Raw genomic sequence first — 22,017 nt, forward strand, 5'->3', positions numbered from 1 at the left:
TCAGTGTGTCATATCCTCTCTCCAGGTCAAACTCCTCAAATGCCAGCTTTATCACCTAGAAAACACAAAAAACAGACAGACAGACAGACAGACATGCAGGCAGGCAGGCAGGGAGACACAGACACACAGACACACAGAAACAGACAGAAAGACAGAGAACCAGAGAGATTTATTGTCACTTCCTGCAGAGACGGTCTCATGCACAGCACATTATTTGCTTTTGATTTCCTTTTTCATCCTTAATACTAATAAACAACGGAAAAAGATAATGACGTCATCCCATTAAGGACATTCAGGGGACCAGTGCTGGAATCAGCGTTCCCGTTTCACAAATTAAACAGAACAGAAAGAGAAAACGATACGCAAATCGAACTTGACTCAGCACCCTTGCTCTTTTCAGCTACACCCTCCTTCACACTCACATTTACACAAATCACACCTGGGAGCTACCCAGTGCAGCCATACTCTCCTGCTGTTGAACACTGAGCAACGGGCTGTGAAATGGCTGTCTTGCAGGCACATTGGTGGCTGTTAGTGAGAGATGACAGCACAACCTCTGCATGCGTGTAGCATTGCATCATCAATCTATTGAGCACTGTGAAATGGCCGTAGTACGCCAGTATTCTGTGATTTGCTGTTTGTCAATTATTCATTAGTCATAAATCAGACCCCTAATAGCATGGAAGAGGACAGATCTGTGGTCACAATCAGAGCGCCTCTGGTGAATTAGGGGACTAAGATGAACCATGAACTTGTGATATTGCAGATGAGAATCCGTCACATGGTGAATCACACTACGCTGAAGAAAAACTAGACTGGGGCTGATAAGGGTGTAAAAACCAATTCACCATGCTAGAATCAGCTATGCATCCCTAAGCCTATGGTTGTGTTCAGGCAACAAGAAATGGCAAGCAAATGTACAAATAATGGAAAATGATACAGAACAATCTGGGGGATTAACTTCCATCAAGACAAGAGTGTCAAAGGATCCGTGTATAACTACATAAAATGTGCATGCATACGCATACACACACTCACATGCACACACACAGTCAGTCTCCTTTAAATCCCTGCCAGGGGTAAGTTTGTCCAGGAAAAACAATAAAGAAGAATTTAAAATCTTTTCTGACTTTAGCAACTTCTATTCAAGACGTGGTTCCATAAATATCAGACTGGTACTTGTAGAAAGCGTTTTACTATCTTGTAATACGCTATGAATATCTCAGCCTCTGGCAATGTTCAGTCACCCTAAAATGGCTGCAAATAATGGAAAAAGATGCAAAACAACAGGGTGAGGTATTAACTCCTAGCTAACAAGAAATCACTGGGATCATTTGGAAAAACCTCATAACTCCAGTGTTGAGGATTTTGCGTTTTTGTGTGAACTGATATTTGATGGTTCTTTATATGATGTTCTCTTTTATGTCTGAAGGTTACCTGTTGTTCCTTTTCGAAAATACATCATTGTTGACGGTAAAATCTTCAGGCTTTTCCTAACCTGTCTGGATTTTTGGGGATACAATATTTTATCCATCAGCGGCGATACCAATCACATCAAAATCCCAAGCATCAAGTCGGATACAGAAACCATTTCTTTGTTGTCAAATATCAATCTATTAAACTATGAGTTTAATTATCATTTTAACAGGCAACGTGTCAAAACAAAGACGCAGCCGATCAGTTGCCACACGTGCATACAAATACCCCCACACACACACACGAACACAGCCGCCAAACAGAACAGAAAAAGAAGCAGTGTTGTAGTGTGCGTGTGTGTGTGTGTGTGTGTGTGTCTGAGCAGTTAAGGCAGATTGTATAGCAGTAGACAGCAGTCTTAAAGGAAGGAACTGAAGCATTATCACACTAAGGTCATTAGCAAGAAGCTCAATGCTGCTCAATAGACCCAAATGGGCCCATTTAAACAGCATTAAGAGCAGCCTGCAACCTCAAACCACATTAGATTAGCTTCTTTATTTTTTGTAAAGTAAAATAAAAAAAGACAGAGAAAGAAAATGAAAGAAAGACAGAAAGAAAGAAAGAAAGAAACAAACAAACAAACAAACAAACAAACAAACCTATGAACAGCACACATAAACTCGGTCTTCTCAAGGATTTTTCTTTTGATTCCAATACAAATTAGAGTCTTGTTCCCCTTTATTAACTTTGCTCCTGTGCAAATCTAGACTGCACAGGTCCAAGATCACAAAACAAAAAAACATGACTTCTCTTTTAGGGTGGATGTTCTTTTCAACGGGATAAGTGAAGCGTTATCATGCTGAGGTTGTTAGCAGGCAGCAGAGCAGCTAAGAGCAGCTCAACAGGCCATTTAAACATCGTTAAGAGCACTATGCAATACAAATCTACAGTGAAATACCTTCAGTCAGTCAGCCTGTAAACTAGTACCGCTGTGAGTTTTAGGGTCTCCTCCAGGCATGATTACAGCCTGGGAGAGACTGATAATAATCTTTCTCTTACCCCGGTCCTAATTTCTCTGGGGATATTTCAGACACGTCTCTGCTGGTCAGTGCAGCTCAACGGAGCCTTATAAACATTACAAGCGCTCTAATCCCTAGCTAGAGTGTATTACCATTAGCCAGTCAGTCAGATAAGCTGGAACAAAACAGGATGCAACTCTGTCCTGAGCTGCAACCCCCCTCCCATTCCCCAGAAAAAAAAAAAAACCATCTTAAAACTGAAATACCATACTGTTACTGCTGATCTTGACCTCGCTGTGGTGACCCGACGTCAGAGAAGTGCAAAGAACACACAGCCATAATTTGGCGGAATAGCTGCTGAATTCCCTCGTTGAGCTGTGGCAGCAGCAGTGCTGACTCACTGCTGAGCAGCGACAGAGTGGGGAGACGGCCAGAAATCACAGAAATCTGGTATTCTTATCTATATCTATGTATCTATATATCTATGTATCTATGCATCTATTTATGCATCTATCTATCTATCTATCTATCTATCTATCTATCTATCTATCTATCTGTCACTCAACAGACTAATTTAAACAACATTAACACAACATTAATGCTCCACTGCCACTACAGTCATTTGCCCTCAGTCAGCCTCCTCAGGATAGGCTACCAGCCTATTACAGCAGCACAGATGATAAACAGCCATTGTACTGGTTTAACTGATCGTTTATCAATAGCGTACAATAGCTTACATCGATTTCCGCATGCTTTTTTGATAAACAGTCAAATCAACGTTTTACATGAAATAACAATGGAATATTAATGTGAAATGTGATATAATGTGATTTATTGATCCCTGTAGAGAAATTCTCTTTTCTCTTGCCCCAGTCCACAGGAAGGTCAGAGGTCAAGCTCAGCTCGGTGTCTTGCTCAAGGACACTTCAGGAGGCCGGATGTTTGCCAAAATGGGGGCTTAAACTCAGGTGCTCTGGTCGAAGGACGGCCTCCCTGCTTAATATGCTATCCTGCAGTCCTAGGTTCCCCTAAAAAATAAGATTTGATTTGGGCCACGTTAAAATGTCATCACTCTGCACAGTTCTAATGAATTACCTTCAGTCAGACAGCCAGATAAAGTAGCACAGAATAGGCTGAGGTGACCCCTGCCTAGAGTAGTACACTTGGGTATAGGTTTCATTTCAATCGCCAAGCCCCTTATTACGATCACACCCAACACAATCACAAACAAATAGGTTGTTTTTACCTCAATATACAGTGATTTTTAACAGAGCACCAAACGGTCAACATCCTCGTTGTAGCTATGCCATTCAACTCACCCAATGTAAATGTAGCAATAATTACAATACAAAATCCCTCATCTATGGTAATTACAATAAGACAGCTCATGAGAATATGGAAAATGCCTTGTTTTTAAATTATTTTCCAGCAAAACAGCATATTTACAAATAGATTAACTTGGATCAGAAACTGGTATACAGTATTAATGCTGGCAATAATGGTGTGTATATATATGTGTGCATGTATGTGCGTGTGTGTGTTTATACGTGCGCCAGTGGGAGGAATGCAATTCACTCACCAGCCAGACCCAAACTTCTGACTTCTATGGTAATAGTGAAAGCAAATTGAAAAATTCAAAGCTTTAAAGCTGCACTAGGCAATTTCACACATTGGCAGCTCCAAATGGCAGAGAGAGGGAGCTGTTTGAAATTTAAGGACTTCAATACCCAGAAATCAGCATGCTGATGTTTACCAGCCTAGTCGGTATGTGATTGGTTTATACCTATGGATAAGTTTCATTACATTTCAATTCGTCACTTCCCGTGCAGGGAGATGATTTCTGCCCAGTGACAATACCTAAAACCATAATTTCATCTGGAACGCTCTTCTCTGTTGCAGCCCCGCTTCGTGATTTAGGCTGATAAGACGGGAGTATTTTTACATAAAAATCTTCCCTAGTGGAGCTTTAATGCTTTTCCAACTGTACCTGCCAGAGTAAAAAATAAACTATTAAAGAAAAAGTTGCAGCCATGCCCTGAGGTGACCCCTTGTCAAAAGTAGTGCAGAAAGGGAACAGCTGTCCTGAAAGCAGAGTGTGCTAGAATTCCCTGGTTGAGATTGTGCAGCAGTGCTGAGTCGTTGGTGAGCTGCCACAATGACAGTTTGAGGGCTTTTTTTTGCCAATAGATTACTTTTAGCCAGTCAGCCAAATAAACAAGTATAGACCTGCAACCTTATCTTGAGGATACCCCATGACCCCCCTTTACGTTTGGGAAAGTTACTTTCAAAATGTAATCAGTTATAGGAAACAGATTACCTGTAATCAATATTCCACCAAATTACTCCAGCCGATTAACAGAATCCGATTAGGGTATGACTGTAGAGAGTGACAAATTCCTTTTACTTATTCTGGTCTTAATTTCTCTGGGGCATATCTTTGCGAGTCTAATCACAATTTCAGAGGCACTTTTGCTGGTCAGTGCAGCTCCAGAGAGCGTTATAAATCATGTTTACAATGCACTGCATCCTACAGCTGCAGTGAGTTTTACTATGGATACACACAGCGCAGCTGGGCAAAGCAGAGAAACACGGCAGCAGGACGCATACCTGCTCGCAGATTCTCGTCCAAACCATGTATTTAGATCAGCAGTGAAACACATCTAAACACTCATTCATTCATTTTCATTACACGCTTATTCTTTTTCAGGGTCTCGGGGGCTGGAGCCTATCCCAGTATGCATTTGGCAAAAGGCAGGAAAACACCCGGGACAGGTGGCCGGTCCATCACATGGTGAACACAGATAGATAGACAATCACTCACACCAGCAATCACCCCTATGGGCAATTTAGAGTCTCCAGTGCACTTCACATGCTTGTCTTTGGACTGTGGGAGTAAACCAGAGGCATAGAGAATCTTTTAGCAGCCGCTGAAGCGTAATTGTTAAGCTGCCAAATTGAAAAAATATGATAATTTGTTGCTGTAAAACATGATTTAGAACCATTTTCAGCCAGTGTTTGCCTTGTTTATTTTTGTTTTTTATGCAGTACTCTGACCAGCAGGGCGGCAGTCATAAGCTGTTGCACCCACTCTCTGTTGGCCCACTCTTGCTATGCAGAAAAAGTTCAGTGAAAGCAACAAGCAATGTTTAGCAAGATACACAAAACAAAGGTTACTGCTTCAAAACAAAATGCAAGCGAGACAAAAATGTTCCCCAACTTTGGACCAAAATTAAATAGCAGACTCATCTGCCAAATCATGTTCTTACTGTAAGAGGAAATCAGAGCTAACAGCTAACTGGTACACAAGCTAGGTCTGTTTGCTAAATACCCACACAGTACGTGTGCCTGTGTGCCTGAGTGTGTGTTTGTGTGTGTGTGTGTGTGTGTGTGTGTGTGTGTGTGTGTGTGGAAGAGAGATTGTGTGTGTGTGTGTGTGTGTGTGTGTGTGTGTGTGTGTGTGTGTGTGTGTGTGTGTGTGTGTGTGTGTGCGTGTGTGTGTGTGTACACAGTGGGTAGGCTTAGGTCTGAATTATTAGCCTGTAATTTGTATGCACTGTTTCAACACTAAATGTGAATAACCAAATATTTATCTAAACTTGGTATTATATGCGGATATGCAGGCCTACCTTAATTTTACATTGCCTAGTGATGGAAAGTAGAATGGATATATAATGGTTAATTGCTATAAAACAGTCAAAGCAGAAGAAAAAAACATTAAACAAATTAAAATTCAATTGCTAACAAAACTGTACAGTTAATCCACAAAACTATCAAATCAATAGCTCCCAGTCAAAATCATCAATATATTATTTTATGCATTTAATTGAATGTGATCCTTGCCACTAGGTGGCAAGATATACAGTTAATAACTGTAATACTAATGGACATTTTCTATTGGTTATTGCTTACTGTGCCAAATGTTGATTTATATTGTTATATTGTTTGTGTGCATATGTGGTGTGAGTGTGTGTGTGTGCGTGTGCACATGTGTGTGTGTGTGTGTGTGTGCGTGCGTGCGTACGTGCGTGTATGTCAAGAGGTCAGGCGACAAATATGGCATTTTAATTATTTTTTTCTTGGCTTTTACTATAGTGTTTGTTATGTTATTTATTGTGTCTCAAGTTCGTTACGCTCTGACAACTGAATTTCCCTCTGGGACAAGTAAAGCCCCAGTCAATGTGTCTATTTAAAGAGATACTGGCAGAAATGCTCGCCTGTTTGCTGTACCCACCCTGTGAGTTCCCAGATGGGCCGTGTTTATGCGTTGCAGTCCTGCCCTGAGGTGACCTGTGCTTTAAGTGGTACAGTAAGCAAATGGCTGCTGTCTGGTAAAATAACTCCCTTGTTGAGGTGTTACGGCACCTTTGAGTGCTGTTGATCTGTTGGCTGGACAGTTTAGGAAAATAACAAATTGCATACTATATTTGAGCAACAGCTGCTTGACAGCTCCTTGGAAACCACATTATAATAGAGTTCAGCGACGCAGCAGAAAACCACCTGACAAAAGCACACTTCAGGTCAAGAAATTCCTTTTGACATTTTAGGAATTTAGCAGATGCTCTCATCTGGACTGTTTTGCAATATGTGCAACAGTAAAATAAGCTTAAATTCCTGTTTTACAAATATTAGAAGCAGCCAATGCACAGGAGTATAGTGTGACCTTGACATATTCAGTAATCACCAACAACAGAAGCCAGCCAAATAACAGTCAAGAGCCAAAATAGCAAAATGCCTTGAAATGAGATAATGTGCTAATTAGCCAACTATTGGTGAGTCTCTTTCCATTACAATGGGCATTGATGGTTGTTTACTCGGTATTTCACTGATGCATTCTACTCCGCCTGTGTAATCAATGGGCTTTGGCCTGTCCATGTTTAATCATTTGCAGTGTTTCTTGAATAACAGAATATCTCATTGTTGGACCAATAAAGTCCTTCAACCACAGCTTCAGTAGATCTAGAGTTATTAGCTTAACTTTAGCTCACAGTACAAGCAATTGGTAGTCAAAAAAGACAAATAAAGCTCATTGTCTCAAAAGTTAGGCTCTGAAAACAATAATTTAAGATTATTGTCTCTATACTTAAGGCTCAAAAACAACAACTTTACCTCACTATAATCTGTTTGCACTCGTGACACCATTTTATGATAAGGCACTGAACCTTGGGCATTATGCCTTCAATAGTCCAAATCAGAATGTTTGTAAACAAACAGATTGGCTATACTCCCGGGTGGATAACTCGAACCTGTCGGCAGCGGAAATCGTTTGTTTTAAGCAGCGGTAAATACGAGTCAACTAAACAAAACATTAGCGATTATGCCGAAATCGGGTTGTGTTTGGGGCTGTAATGCCAAATATAGCTTGGTACATAATGGATTAGGTTTAGGCTTTTTCCATTTTAAAGGAACCTAACGGAATCGGTGGATACAGATAATAGTTTACAGGCCGTCTGCATCTACAGAACTGGGGACAGGCTGGCAGCAACCACTCAGGACCGGGTTTTGCGGCAGGCATTTTCTTACAGGTCAGTAATAAAAATTATAAACGTCGCTGTTGGGTAGCATAACATGCAAGCTTGCTAGAGTGACAGTAATACAGTCTCTCGGTTTTGCTAGTCCTGTTTGGGTCTAGCACAACAGTAGCTCCGTTGTGACTGGCACTGCACTGCCAGTCCCAAGGCGTTCCATTAAAAATCTTTCACTTCATGTAGGTAAGGTTTCCTGACCGAAATTTTGCCAACATGATAAGTGTTCTGAAATCCTTGAGCCCTTTTCTGTTACACGAGTAAAACATATTGTCAAAGTGCCACAAATGTTTTATCCGCACGGTTTTTAATGGACCGCGGTTCTAGCACAGCACAAGTAGCACAACACACGCAGTGGTTTGTGATCTGGCTTTGCTATCATACCCTGCTTTACAGTCAAGATGCTTTACAATCGACCCTGAAAGTAAATAACGAACGGTCCACAGTTTCTACTATAAAGCAAAACACTAAAGAATGACTGGTTTGAGGTTGCTTTGTTAGATCAGCACTTTGAACTTCTGCTCACTGAATCACACTAACATACAGTTTGTGTCACTGGCTCTGACTGTTTGGCTATATAACATAATATAAAATAAAAACAGAAAGTTAAGATTAATTTGTATAAGACAGTGGCCAAAACAGAATTTTTAAGCATTTCTAAACATTTTGGTAAAATATAGTAGTTTGTTAACCTATATATTTAGGTTATGTTAAGTTATACACTAACAAATATCAACAGCAACGACATCAGGAACGTCTCGTTTTCGGTGGACAGCCAGAACTACATAATGTCTGTGTATTTCTAATCACAAGAGCTTAAAAAGGGGTCTTACTTTGGTTAAATAACACAAAAAATACTGTAGCGCCGATGCAGCACCACCGATGTTATCCACCCGGAAGTAAGTTCTTTGTTGTTGTGAAGTCACACACGCTGATATGGCCTATATGTAATACAGTGGTGCGGCAACAGATGAGCTGTTGGCGGATCGGGTTGGCCGTTACGCTTTTATTGGTCTTTATCGGCCTCAATAGAGCATCAAATAAAATCTAATAGAATCTGATAGAATTTCATAGAATGTGTCCTGCCAACATTAAAGTGATGAGAGAGATCAGTGCTAGAGAATGACCCAACATCTAATATCATAATATCTCTCTCACACACACACGCACACACTCACACACACGCACGCACACACACTAATATGTATTCACCAGGCAAAAGACAGCAATGATTAGGGGCCTAATGGGCGTGTGTGACGATGCGTTTCAGGGTGTGTGTGTGTGTGAGCAGCCAGGCATGGTTCAGACTTAAACAAAAGAATTATCTGCTTGATGCTGATGGATCAAATGACTGACACACACACACACACACACACACACACATACACACGCACATGCAATCTTAACTGGCCTGATTGCCAGTGCACATTCCTAATTCCACTCTGCTGCTGTGGACCAGAGTTGTTTTTTTTCCACTGCTATCTGAAAGTGACTTTTTGTTTCACTCGACAAGAGATTTTCTTCACAACCTCTGACAGTTAGCAATTAAGTTGGCAGATAGAAAACACACAGTCAACATTCATAAAATCACACACAAGCAAGCACGTGTACGTGCACATAAACACAGACACACACACACACAGCATTTTGCAGACAGGCTGTCAAACCATTACAAGCTGTATTGATTGTACTGCTTTTATTCTCAACAGAACAGAATAACAACAGATACACAATACTGCTTGCTGGCTAGTTAAACTCATGCACGTACACACACATGCACACACACACACACACACACACAAAAGAGGGGGGAAAAAGACATGCACACTCCTATAAAAACATTCTTCTCTGTCTCTATTTTGTAAAACATGTTATTGATGAAAGAAGTCATGTGGAATAATAGCCAGTCAGAGGCACAGCGAGGGAGAGAGGGAGGTAAAAAGAAGAGGAGGGAAACAGAGAGAGATAGAGCGAGAGACAGAGAGTTAGAGACAAGCAGAGAAATGGAGAAAGACATGGAGGAGGGTCGAGAGAAAGACAACTGTCATTCATCTTTATTCATTCTCATTCTCTCTCTCTAAATATCTTGTTCTCCTCTTAAGCCTCTCTACACTCTTTCTCTCTAACCGACCACAGACGGTTTTTATAAATGAAATTTTGTCTCAGTAACTCACACTGAGGATTTTAAGGGGTGTGTTTAACCACCTGTCTCATTCCTTATGTACACAAATTAATCCATGATTAAAGATCAATGTTAAAGTGTGTGTAAATACGTGGATGCCGGGCCAGTCGTGGGCCTTCCACTTAAGAAAGACGCACTAGGTAAATAAGGGTAACTGAAACAAGTTGAGGTCCTTTAAGCATGTTGTTAACACACTGTGCTGGAGATTAATGTTGGTAAAACAAAGAACTACTTAGCAGGATTTTATATCGTTGAGACTGTAGCCAATTTCAAATATTTGGGTACATTCCCAGACAATAGATTAAGCTTCTCCCACAATACAGATCAGATTTTTGTTAATCGTATTCAATGCGTTTACCTTCTAAGGAAACTGGACAGTTTTGGGATTAGGATATCATTCGAACTGTCTACAGATACCTGATTGAGAATGTAATACCTTACCATGCTGACATTGGGAAACAGGATTAAACTGGCCAGAGCAATTATCCTTTTACTGTGTAGTACGTTTTAATATGTGAAATGTGTCATAAACTGTATTTAAGATAATTTCCCACCCTGTGTGGTTAACTGAGCTCTAATCTAATCTACTGTCTTCTCTTTTCTTCTCTTCTCTTCTCTCCTCTCCTCTCTTCTCGTTTAGTCTAGTCTCTGTCTGTCTGTAACCCTCTGTCTGTCTCTCTGTCCTTCTTTCTCCCTCTCTGTATGTAGATAGTGACATTCAGCAAATGCCAGCAGCTGTAGTGAGCTGATAATCTGTCACATTATAGCACATTCTTAAAGTGCTCTCAAACCTCAAGCATTTGTTAACACACACACACACACACACACACACACACACACACACACACACACACCCAAGTGTGCGCGCGGAAGAGATAAAATACATTCCATCTGTCATAAGCTCAGGTTGTGTGTATCTGCTGTATTCTACTGTATCATATTCTATTCAAATGTCATTTCTCTAACAATATAATGTTGGATATTGTGTAGGAAATGTCTCATGACCCTGACACCGAGCCAAACTAACACTGATAACACATGGTAAATTTGTAAACTGTCAAAAAAAGCAGCAGCGTCGATCAAGCAGTTTTCAACACTTTTTGGAGATGCCAGGTTTCTGCAGAACACTGGTAATAAAAAACGGGGTGATGATGGTTGCTATAGATACCCATCCAGGTTAAGTAACATTGAGCTGAAAGCTTTGTCATGGCTTGTCAAAAGCAATCGGCCATCTTATATTGCCATTTCTCTGCATCAAGGCCAGAGAGACAGAGAGGTGAGAAAAAAAAGCCCATTTCTCTCTCTCTCTCGATGTCTCTCTCCCTCCACCTCTTCCTTTCCTTTTTCGTTTTCTCTCTTCAATTATATCTCTTTCCCCTCCTCCCCTCCCCCTTTCCATCCCTCCCACTCTCTCAGAGGTGAGTAGACTCCATTTTCCTTTCTCTTTAGTAAAAACTTCAATGTCACATGTCAAGTACCTGCTTGGACATTCAGGCTTTTTTCCCTCGTCTCTCTCTGCTGTCACTTTCAGATCTGAAGTAGCTGGCTGAATATTCAGTTCCATTTTTTCTCTTTTCTACCTTATTCTGTCCCTCTCTCTTTTCTTTCTATGGTTTTCAATGAGCTCAATATCATCTTCTTCTCTTCAACATTTTCAACAAATCAAGGTGAAGAGAGGAGAGAAGATGATGCAGAAGAAAGGAAATAAGAAGAGAGGAGAGAAGTATAGAGGAGAGAAGAGGAGAGGATAAAAGAAGAGAAGAGTTCAGAGAAAATGAGAGGTGATGAGATGGGAAGAGGGGAGAGGTGAGGAAAGGAGCAGAGAGGAGAGGAGAGGGCAGAAGGAGAGGAGAAAGGAAGAGAAGAAAGGTGAGGAGAGGTGGGGAGAAGACGATACCACAACAGAAACCGTAGATAGAGAGACTGTGGACAGGTTGTACCGCAGGTCTATAAATTATTCATGTCTATACAACAATGACTCAACAACAAAGTTTCCTTGACAAAACTGGGGAGGTTTGTTGACCGTAAGACCGGGACTGAGACCAGAATTCAGAGAGAAAGCAGCAGAACAGAAAGAAAGCCTGACACAACATTCCTTGAACTGTTGACTTGAAAACTGGACTACATTGGAGAACAGTCAGGAGCGTCCAAGTGTACTGCAGCGACATCGTTTCCAATCTGCCTCATAACCTTTGTTGCATGTCATCCTCTCGCTGTGTCTCTTCTGCCTTTCCTGTCACTCCCCACTTTATTCTGCCTAATGAAGCAGAAGCTAGATAGAAATAGTCTTCATACAAAAAGACATTCTAATTGTCCGTCTTGTTTGTACTATGGACACCATGTTACTTCTGCTTCTCTGGAGGTGTTGGAGCCAGATAGATTGGTTTGCAGGCTGCTGTCCATTCTCTTGTACTAAGAAATGCTGACTCCAATTCAGACACTTAATAACATCACAATGTTGAGATCTTAAAAATGAGAAATTACGGTTTGACTGGTTTGGGCTTTTTTGAAGGCCAATACCGACACCGACATTTTTAGACTGGAGTTGATACATATTACATATTTTTTATTTTTTATTCTTGTCAGGGTGGAACAGCTTTTGAAACAGCATTTAGACCATGGGACACTAAAATTCTCCATTGAAACCCATACTAATTAAATTATTTTAATGTTAGCAGCTCTTTAAGGTAAGCTGACCCACTGCACCTATTCAACGGTGGGGAAATTCTGGAATACATTATTGCCTTTAAATGGAGAACTAATTCACAAAAAAATCATTATTGAACAACTACATGAATAAATAAAATGTGCAAATAAAACCACGTTTCATTGCAGGCCAATTGCAGGCCCACGATATCGGCAAACCCAGATATTGGTCTAACCCTATTATAAATATCAGCCAGCATACATAAGTGTTATACTCTTCACATAATAATAATATAATAATAATAACTATAAAAAAATAAATAAATGTATAAATTATGAAAATGAGCTTACCTTCCCGGAGTCCATTGCAGTGATGACCCACACACAGTGTGCATTGTTCTCATATTGAACAGGGTAGTTAGGAGAAGTTATGACCCCTCTGGGCCCCCGTAGGTTACTGCCACAGGTACGAGCTACAAACAGGGAAAGAGATAGAGAGACACAGAGTGAGTTTAAACAAAGATTTATTGGGTAATCAAAATTATGCTTGCAGCTCGCTAATTACTTTAAAAGGGAAAAAAAATGGAGAGAGAGCGAGGTAGAGAGACAGAGAGGCAAATTATTAGACTACAGGGTTTAATGCAACTGAAATTGAAATTGTGCAACTTGGAAATTAAATTTGGGTACACTGGTGCGCCTACATATTATTGTCTCGGTGTGACTTTTTTTGAGTAACATATTTAGAGAAGCATGGCAACCCCTCTTCTGTTATCTGTTTTGTTCTAGCCAATCAAACATCAGCATGAGTTTGTTTAATTTGTTTTTTAATTGCCTCAAATCAGATTCCCTTCCTTCCCTTCCTGCTTTCCAGCCGGCCACTTTTTTAACAGTAATTTAGATTTTTAATATGGGCAATTCAAGCGAATCCTATCACCATATTGACATTAGGAGCCACACATTGGAAAGATGCATGACTCTCGTTACATTTCACTTTAATTCTGAGAATGAAAGCAAAACTTATGACTGTATGCACACTGCCCACATGTGTTTGTAATGGTCTGTGCTAGTCAGTAACTTGATACTTTTTAGTTGTCAGAGATGTGTATTTCCCTACACTCAGATATAAGGTGAACATGAGTGCAGTGCCACTCACGAACACGCACACTGCCCTACTCACCAGTTTGATTTGACCCAACAGTCAGGATTTTCTATCAGTCGAGTTGCACAGTGATGTTTAGAGGGTGTTTGACATTCTATGTAAATTAGTATTGATGAATGTTTTTCCATTTCTGTATATTTAGTACATCCAGAATATAAAAAATTATAAGGATTTTACAGCATTGCCCATATTTCAATAAAACTGGTGCTCCTTAAAGCTGCTTCAGACATTAAACAAACTCATCTTTATTTAATGACAGGGAAGATATTTTCTTTAGCTGCACTCTCAACTCTGCTTCTAAAAAAGATTTGACTGCAAATGTTACTGACCAACATGTATTATTAAGATAATTTATCACATGAAGTATCAAGGACATTACCTGTCTCAAAGTTCTCTGAAACTACTGGATGTAGTTTAACTGTTATCCTAATGTTACTTACAAATTAAGTGCAAATAGGACAGGGGAAGCGCAACCTTTGACAAGAAGTCAAAGCATAGTGTAAACATCTTGTTTAGAGGTATACTGAATTGGCTGGAGAAAAATCAAAGCAGTATAAACGAAACCACAGGTCTAGCTGGACCCATGTGATTGGCGCTCATTGGGCCTTTGGGAGTTCTGCAGCATACTTTACTCGACATCAATAACCACAGTTTGAACTTGCTGAGTAACTCAACTCACTGAATGACTGTTGTAGATTGGTCCTTACACAGGCTCAACAAACATAACACTGAAACACCGATGTGAATTGTTAAGCCTGCCATCTCTGCAGCACTTTGGCCATCAAGAGGTAAATTCAATTGAGTATGAAACACTCTAGCGGGCTATCAAACTTCATCACAGTGTACAGCACTTAATTTTCTACAAATCACGTGTGTTCATCATTGAGCAGTATTTAATTACTAAAAGGGAGTAAAAGGTTAAAGTTTTACTGTTAAAATGTAGCATTAACCATGAATCATCACACCTTAACTTCAAATGTTCACCTCCGGTAATACTCTTTGTGTATTCAGAAAGAACTACACATTCTCACCACATAGAAACAGCGGGGAGTTGCAATGCAGAAGCAAAAGGAAGGGAAAGAACATTTTAATGGTTTCTGAGAAGTGGACACAATCACAACAAAAACTGCATGTTGTGAGCTTCACAAAGCTGGTCTTTATGGCCATGTTGCCATTCAGAAACCTCTTGTAACCAAGGCCAATACATAAAGGTGCATTCATTGGTATGAGGAGCACAACAACTGGACCCCTGTGGAATGGAAAAGAGTAATCTGACCTGATGAGTCATCTTCCACCTTTTTTCTCAAGTTTACCTTTGGAGAAAGCCTGAAGATTGTGAGGCCTTCAACCCACAATGTCTGTTGCCAGCTGCTAAACATGGTGGTGGATCTGTAATGGTGTGGGGCAGCCATCTTGTGGGAGTCGTTAGGTCTGATGATTGCTCTGCATGATCCTACATTGACCGAGCAATATGAGGCCATTTTACAGGACCCTGCAGTGCAAATACTGTTCCCTCATGATGTTCCCATCACCTGGGCACCTGGGAATGTGCTTTGCTAACACAAACTGCATTGAAAACTACGATACTATATATGGTACCTTCAACATACAGTATATCCAACATGGACAGTATTCTGAGGCAGGTAACTTTACCTCTTGTCCATGGGCAGTGCTGCTGTTTTAGTAAAATATGCTGCCAAATATAAATCACTGCTCCCTGTACATTTTTAGAAAAGGTACATTCTAGGTGGAGGTGGGAATTTTCAAGTAGTTTTAATCATGCCTTCCAATTTTCCTCTTCTGCTGCTAAAACTTTCAAGTACATGTACTCCTCAAGAACCTGTACAGCCCCATTATCAACAGTATTTTTCATGACAATCTTCCTAGTGCACTATTTTATCCACATTGATTTTGTTCCGTTTGCTGCTGAGGGCAATATTTCCTCCCTACACTAGCTCATAAAGTTGCCCATGTATTATTGCCTTACAGGGATATTTGGCAAAAAATCTGTGTATCGTGTCAAGAATCCCCTTAAAACCCCTCTCTAGGGCACGGTAATATTAAAGGGCTTCCTTGACATTTTCAATTCTAGTCAGTTTTAGTCTACAAGCACTGTCACATTGTGGGAAAAAAGTTTTACCCGATCGTATATTTGCCCTTTATTTATCATAATGAGTTGGCCGGAGGCTATCACTGCCATTAAGAGGGAGGGAGGGAGGGAGGATGACATAGGAGGAAAAGGATAGGAGAGACAGGAGGAAAGGAATGCAGAGTAGGGGGAGGGGGTGGGAGAGAGAGGGAGAGAGACTGTAGAGATGAGGAAAGAGAGAGTAGAGAGGTGGAAAGGATAAAGCAAGGAAGTTTGCAAAATAAAGAAAGGTTGAGGGACAAAGTGGAAAGAAAGGAGAGAAGGATGGAGAGAGAGGGAGGAGGAGGGAGGGTGGAAGATAATAGTCCGAGAGAGGAAGAGAACATAAAGGAAGGAGTGAAAGAGGAAGGGCAAGGGGAAAGAGAGAGAAAGAAAGGGAGGGAGACACAGAGAGATGCTAAGAGAGAAAGGGAGAGAGAGGAAGACCTCAGATGACTGATCTGCCTGTTAATTAGAAAAGAGAGCCGAGACACACACTGAAATACACACAAGTACACACACACACAGGCACACGCACACATTCACGGTGATTCATTCCAGAGACCAGTTTCTAATTAACAGTAAAGTCTCAGCAGAGGCTGAGAGAGGCTCATGGGTTTGAATCCCAGGAGAGTGATCACACTACCTCAATACACCAGAGCTACAGGAATGTTTAACCTCTGCCTGTCCGTCTGTATCTGTGTTTCTCTGTCTGTATAGACCTGTCTGTCCGTCTCTTCTTGCCTCTTTCTGTTTGGACCACTGTTTCTCCATTTACTTGTATATCTGTCTCTCTGTCTCTATCTATCTAGCTATCCATCTATGCAAGCCTTTTTGTGTCTCTCCCACTGAGTATTTGTTCATTTGGGAATGCAAAAAGGGCATTAAAGCCACTCATGCTAACAGGTTCACATATAGTGGTAGTCAGTTGCCAAGCGAAAACATAATCATAAATATTTATTATACAGATCATGAGTATTTAATGCTGTGTTTTACATACTGTATCATGGATGTTCAGTTGTGCACTTCTGGATGACGAGGGACTCAGTGTTTTTTATATACATGAAGAAACTGATGTTAAATTGAACAACAGTTAAAGTTGCCAGAGAAAGGTATTTCTCCAAACCAAAAACCACCATCAATCAAGAAAAGAAAGTGAAAAAAAAACAAGTTTTTGACTTTCTTAACCAAGAGAATTGAAAATATAATATTTCAGATACCACCTCCTGACCAGGATTTGAATGTTTTTCATCAATTAAGCACTTTGCTAGGTTTTTTCTCAGGCAAATAATAACGGAAACACTTTTTGATTTGCTGATGATATACAGCTATATCTTACTGTAACACCTAGTGACACAGTACAAGTAACCTTAATTCCCTGAAATGTTGTCTAGCTGATATTAAATGTTGGATGTCTCAGCACTTCCTTCAACTAAATTATGACAAAACCAAGGTGGTTATTGTTGGACCACCTAAATTTTTCATTTGTGATTCAGGCCTGAATTTAGAGAAACACGTCCAAAGAGTTGTTCAGTCTTGTTTCTTTCAGTTAAGAAATATCTGTTAAATTAAGTCATTTTCTAAGTTAATTGCATTGTATTGCCTACTGTCACTCCCTGTATTCTTGTCTTAATCAAAAAACTCTTTATCATCTGTAACTTGTCCAGAATGCTGCAGCCATGCTTTTAACCAGAACTAAAGGGAGAGATTATATAACCCTCCATTCTAGCCATCTTACATTGGCTTCCAGCTGAATTTAGAATTGATTTTAAGATTTTATGGATTACTTTTAAAGCAATAAATGGATTTGCCCCATCCTATATAATGGAGCTCTTTTTTTTAGTTGTTAGTTGTTTAGTTAGTTTAGTTGTTGTTTTTCCTCTTTATTTCTTGAAAAATTAGCCAAACCCAAAGCACATGACAGGAGTTGACTAAAAATAAAGCTAAGATGAAAACTATCAATGAAAATATAAATAGTAAAAACTAGACTTTTCTCACTCTCTCACTCTCCCTCCATCTCTGTTCTTTCACTCTGACAGGAATAGCCCTTGTCATGAAGTCAGGCAGGTCCCTGCAGCCACAGACAGACATATAGACATGTAATACACACACACACACACACACACACACACACACACGCACACGCACACGCACACACACGCACACGCACAGCTCAAAGGGAGTGCTGCTGCAGCTATGTATGAAGTGTGTGACATTGTCCTTTGGACACTTGCTGTCAATGAATGTGGGTCTGTGTGTGTGTGTGTGTGTGTGTGTGTGTGTGTGCGTGTCTACATATGCGTGTACTTGGATGTGTGTGTATGCTAGCTGTCTGCCTTTTCATTGTGGAGCAATAAGCCCAACAGGGTATTGTCAGTAAACATGCGGGCAGCTAGAGCCCCTGCTTCGTCGCTCTGCCACTCACACAGTTATTTATTTAGTTAGTCAGTCAGCCAGTCAGTCAGAAAAAGAGTGACCATGGCAGTTAGCAGCTTCATGCTAGTAAAATTGCCAAGCCATTAAAATTGCTTTTATTTGAGACAATATGGTGAATTTTAGGTGAGATATGCTGTAGAAACACTTCAATTTCTTCCATGGATGTACCTCTGCAGGAGTGATTGAACAACCACCAAAAATTAAATTATCTCCGTGGGGAAACTGAACCATTGCAACATAAAATAGTAATAGGATACAGCAAAGAAAAATGTAATATAAACAAGAACAGAGCAAATGGGGGTTATGTAAACATATTCAACCAACAATATCAACACTAGAACATACTCAGTAAAAATGTATGAATGAAAAAGTAAGGACTCCAGCATTAAGAGGGTGGGCAAAATAACAACAGTGGTAGCAGTAGAAAAGAAAAGCAGTGGTAGCCATAGAGATATAACACCTGTTATATCTCTATGGTGGTAGCAGTCTGAAAAGAATGTGAAATGTGCCGTATGAAATGACTGGAAATTGTAAAAAATATATGTATTATGCAATATATGGAATTGATTTTAAGATTCTACAGATTAGTTTCTATGACTTGGCCTTTCTGAACCGTTGATCCTGTATGAGGCTGTGTGCAGCCTGAGCTCCTAAGGCAGGACCTCCTGACTCCCGGTGTCCAGGCTAAAGACTAAAGGTGACCGGGCTTTTGCTGTCAGAGATCCCAGGCTTTGGAAGGACTTGCCTTGGACCTCAGGCTGGCAGAGTCAGTATCCATCTTATAAAACCTACTTAAAGCTTACTTTTATCGTAAGGCCTTTTTGTAATATTTGACTCTTATTTATTTTTTTATTCTTGTTGCCTCGTCTGTTATTTTATTCTATTTGCCTTGTCTGTTATGTATTCAATTTGTTGTATCCTAATTAACTACAGTAAACTCAATCAATTCCAACTTAATAGCAACACAAAAAAAAACATTTTTTATCCTTTTCTAAGTATCATAAGCTTAAACTGCAACTGTAAAATAGCAACTGAAGTAAATAATTTGTTAATCATTAACCAGTACTTAATGTAGCATTTTTTTTTTACCAAGATAATGCCAAGCTGTTAATAAATGGTTAAATAACAATGAGAAAGCCATTGTTGCAGCTCTTATCAGTTATGATGCAATATATAAAATATTTACATTTATTTAATTTTTATTGCATTAAACATTTATCACATAAAATGATTAATAGCATTTACAAATCCTTAGTAAACTGTTAAAAGACAAAAAAATATATATATATTTGATAGTTAACAAAATAATAATTAACTAAAGTAATGATAAATACCATTTATTATGGATGGTTATTAGTAAGTGTTACCACATTAGTTTCTAAATTGTTTTCTCAGTATGTTAATTTGTTGACTTGTTAGCTTGTCAGTACAATGCTAGCTGACTTATTGTTTGCTAGGAGCATGATTTCTCTGGCTGAGCAGAAAGAATATCAGCTGAGGTCTAAAATCTGATGTGTAAGACACATGAAATACGGAAATATGTGGAAGTCCATGTTATTATTAAGACAGGAGTTATATATCATATCGATATGGCAGCCAGAACGATTATAGCAATACACACTCTGCTGAGTGGGCCGTCTCAGGCCAGCAGAATCAGCCATCCCTTTAGTCCATAATTGTTGATACAATTCAGTTTCTGAATTGCTTAGTGGGCTGTTCCAAGCCAGCAGTGTCAGCCATCACATTAGCTTATTGTGTTGAAATCAATAGCAAGTTCAGATATTATTGAGTAATGTTGGGAACTAGGGATAAGCCTCAGTGTAGGTCCAGTAGTGTAGGTGACTTTAGCTGTCTGTGACAGACAGGGTGTCGAAGGCAGCGGTTCTGGGACGCCAGAAATCACTGTTGAGCCCTCTGGAAGTGTCATGGGCCGAATTCAACAAAATATCTGTGATGCCCAGTTGATAGTGACATACCCACACTCACACACTCAGCCTTGTAACATTTAGATCAGGTGGCTGGTAAATGGTGCAGCCTATCTGATGGTCCTGTAGATTTATGACAGCGTACCCTGATGTCCTCTATAGTCACCATTTGTGGGTTAGTACATCATTCTACTGACATCTGATTTGGGCTTCTGTATGAACGCTCACCTTGGTTTATGGCACAAGGGGTTGCAGCATCAAATCCTGTGTACTGGTAGATGCTTCATTAAATAGGTGTTCTTTCTTCAACTTAATCTTCAACTCAATGACTTAAATTATTCATTTGATGTTGCAAAGATAAAATACTGATGTAAATGTATTTGTCATGTCAACTAGATTTACTTTAATGCAGTGGGTTTCAGTCATGTTCCTTGGATCCAGAGCACTGCTGTTTTTCTATCCTACCAGGTAGAAAATTGCAGTTAATTGCATTCACCTGGCATCGTAGGTGTAAAATAGTCTCTGATTAGGAGACTAAACCTTGCCTGATATCAGACAGAATTGTCAACTCCTTACACTCCATTTCCATCTTCAGTCTGACATTGCCTCCACTGTAACCGATTTCCGTGGGGGAGGGGGATTCGATTTTCCCTAACCAATCACTAGACACCAACGTATCCGCCTGAATCTAACGTCATTTTAAGTCGACACTGATGCGTAGCCATGACAACACCAGAGACGGTTCAGAAAGTATAGAGCATCTTTGACAACACGGAGCGAAGTAAAAACAAAGTACGACGACTTTTAATCGATTTAGAACAGCCTCGATAACAGCATCTATCTTGTCTGTAGCGGTCGCCATTGTTGTTATTACTCCTCCTTGGTTCCGGCGCACAGCTTGACAACACTTGACAACAGCTTGACAACAGCTTGACAACGGCGTTAGTCCCGCCCGTGGCGCTGATTAGCTAATCGTTAGTCCCCCCCGGCGCTCATTGGACCGATCACTTTTTCAAACGGCAGAAACCGCTGTTTCATGTCATGATGCCAGACCAGAATCAGTCAACTCAGTGGAGTGGGCGGATTCAAAGGTCTGGACCCAGGCAAGACTAAACCCACAGCTTCAATGCATTAACCCTTCAATCCATTAACTAGTCAAACCCTTACTTTGATATTGAGTACATCATATGCAGTATGCATAGTACAGTCATTTTCTATTTGAATGCATTATTTAATGATAAAAGTGACCTCTGGTTGGAGTTGTATACAAATCTGAAGGAATGTTTAAAATTGGCTCGTGTACGTATGAGTTTACAAAGGGTGTGTTGGTATTGCATAAAATTCTGAGTCTTTGGCACTAGGCTACTACTTTGAGTCCTGAAGTTACATTCAAATAATAAGATGTAAATATGCTTTTGTAAAATGACTCCATAAACTGATGCAATGTTTTGAAAAAGCTTTCATGTACATAAACTTTGGTAGAATGTAAGCAGTGCAAGCCAGTCCCACAGGAATCTGTGCATTTAAAAACAAATGGAAGTCAATGATGAAATCTAATACTTATTTCTTTCTCTCAGAAATGCA

General features: G+C 40.0%; 1 protein-coding gene across 1 annotated transcript in view; it reads right to left on the reverse strand.

Moving 5' to 3' along the window:
- The window catches only part of csmd1a (CUB and Sushi multiple domains 1a), a 177,377-nt gene that overhangs the window by 53 nt on the left and 155,307 nt on the right, over positions 1–22,017 (reverse strand). The window contains exons 10-12 of the mRNA XM_071512817.1: positions 13,137–13,258; positions 5,257–5,319; positions 1–55 (exon numbers count right to left, since the gene is read on the reverse strand). The exon at positions 1–55 is cut by the window's left edge and continues 53 nt beyond it. Coding sequence (XP_071368918.1) covers positions 1–55; positions 5,257–5,319; positions 13,137–13,258 — 240 coding nt within the window. The remainder of the gene's footprint in view (positions 56–5,256; positions 5,320–13,136; positions 13,259–22,017) is intronic.

This window comes from Centroberyx affinis, unplaced genomic scaffold, assembly GCF_046629955.1.
Source record: "Centroberyx affinis isolate AG114_WGS23_722 - 3 ecotype Tasmania unplaced genomic scaffold, CSIRO-AGI_Caff_v1 ptg006554l_1, whole genome shotgun sequence".
In the NCBI taxonomy this organism is placed as follows: domain Eukaryota; kingdom Metazoa; phylum Chordata; class Actinopteri; order Beryciformes; family Berycidae; genus Centroberyx; species Centroberyx affinis.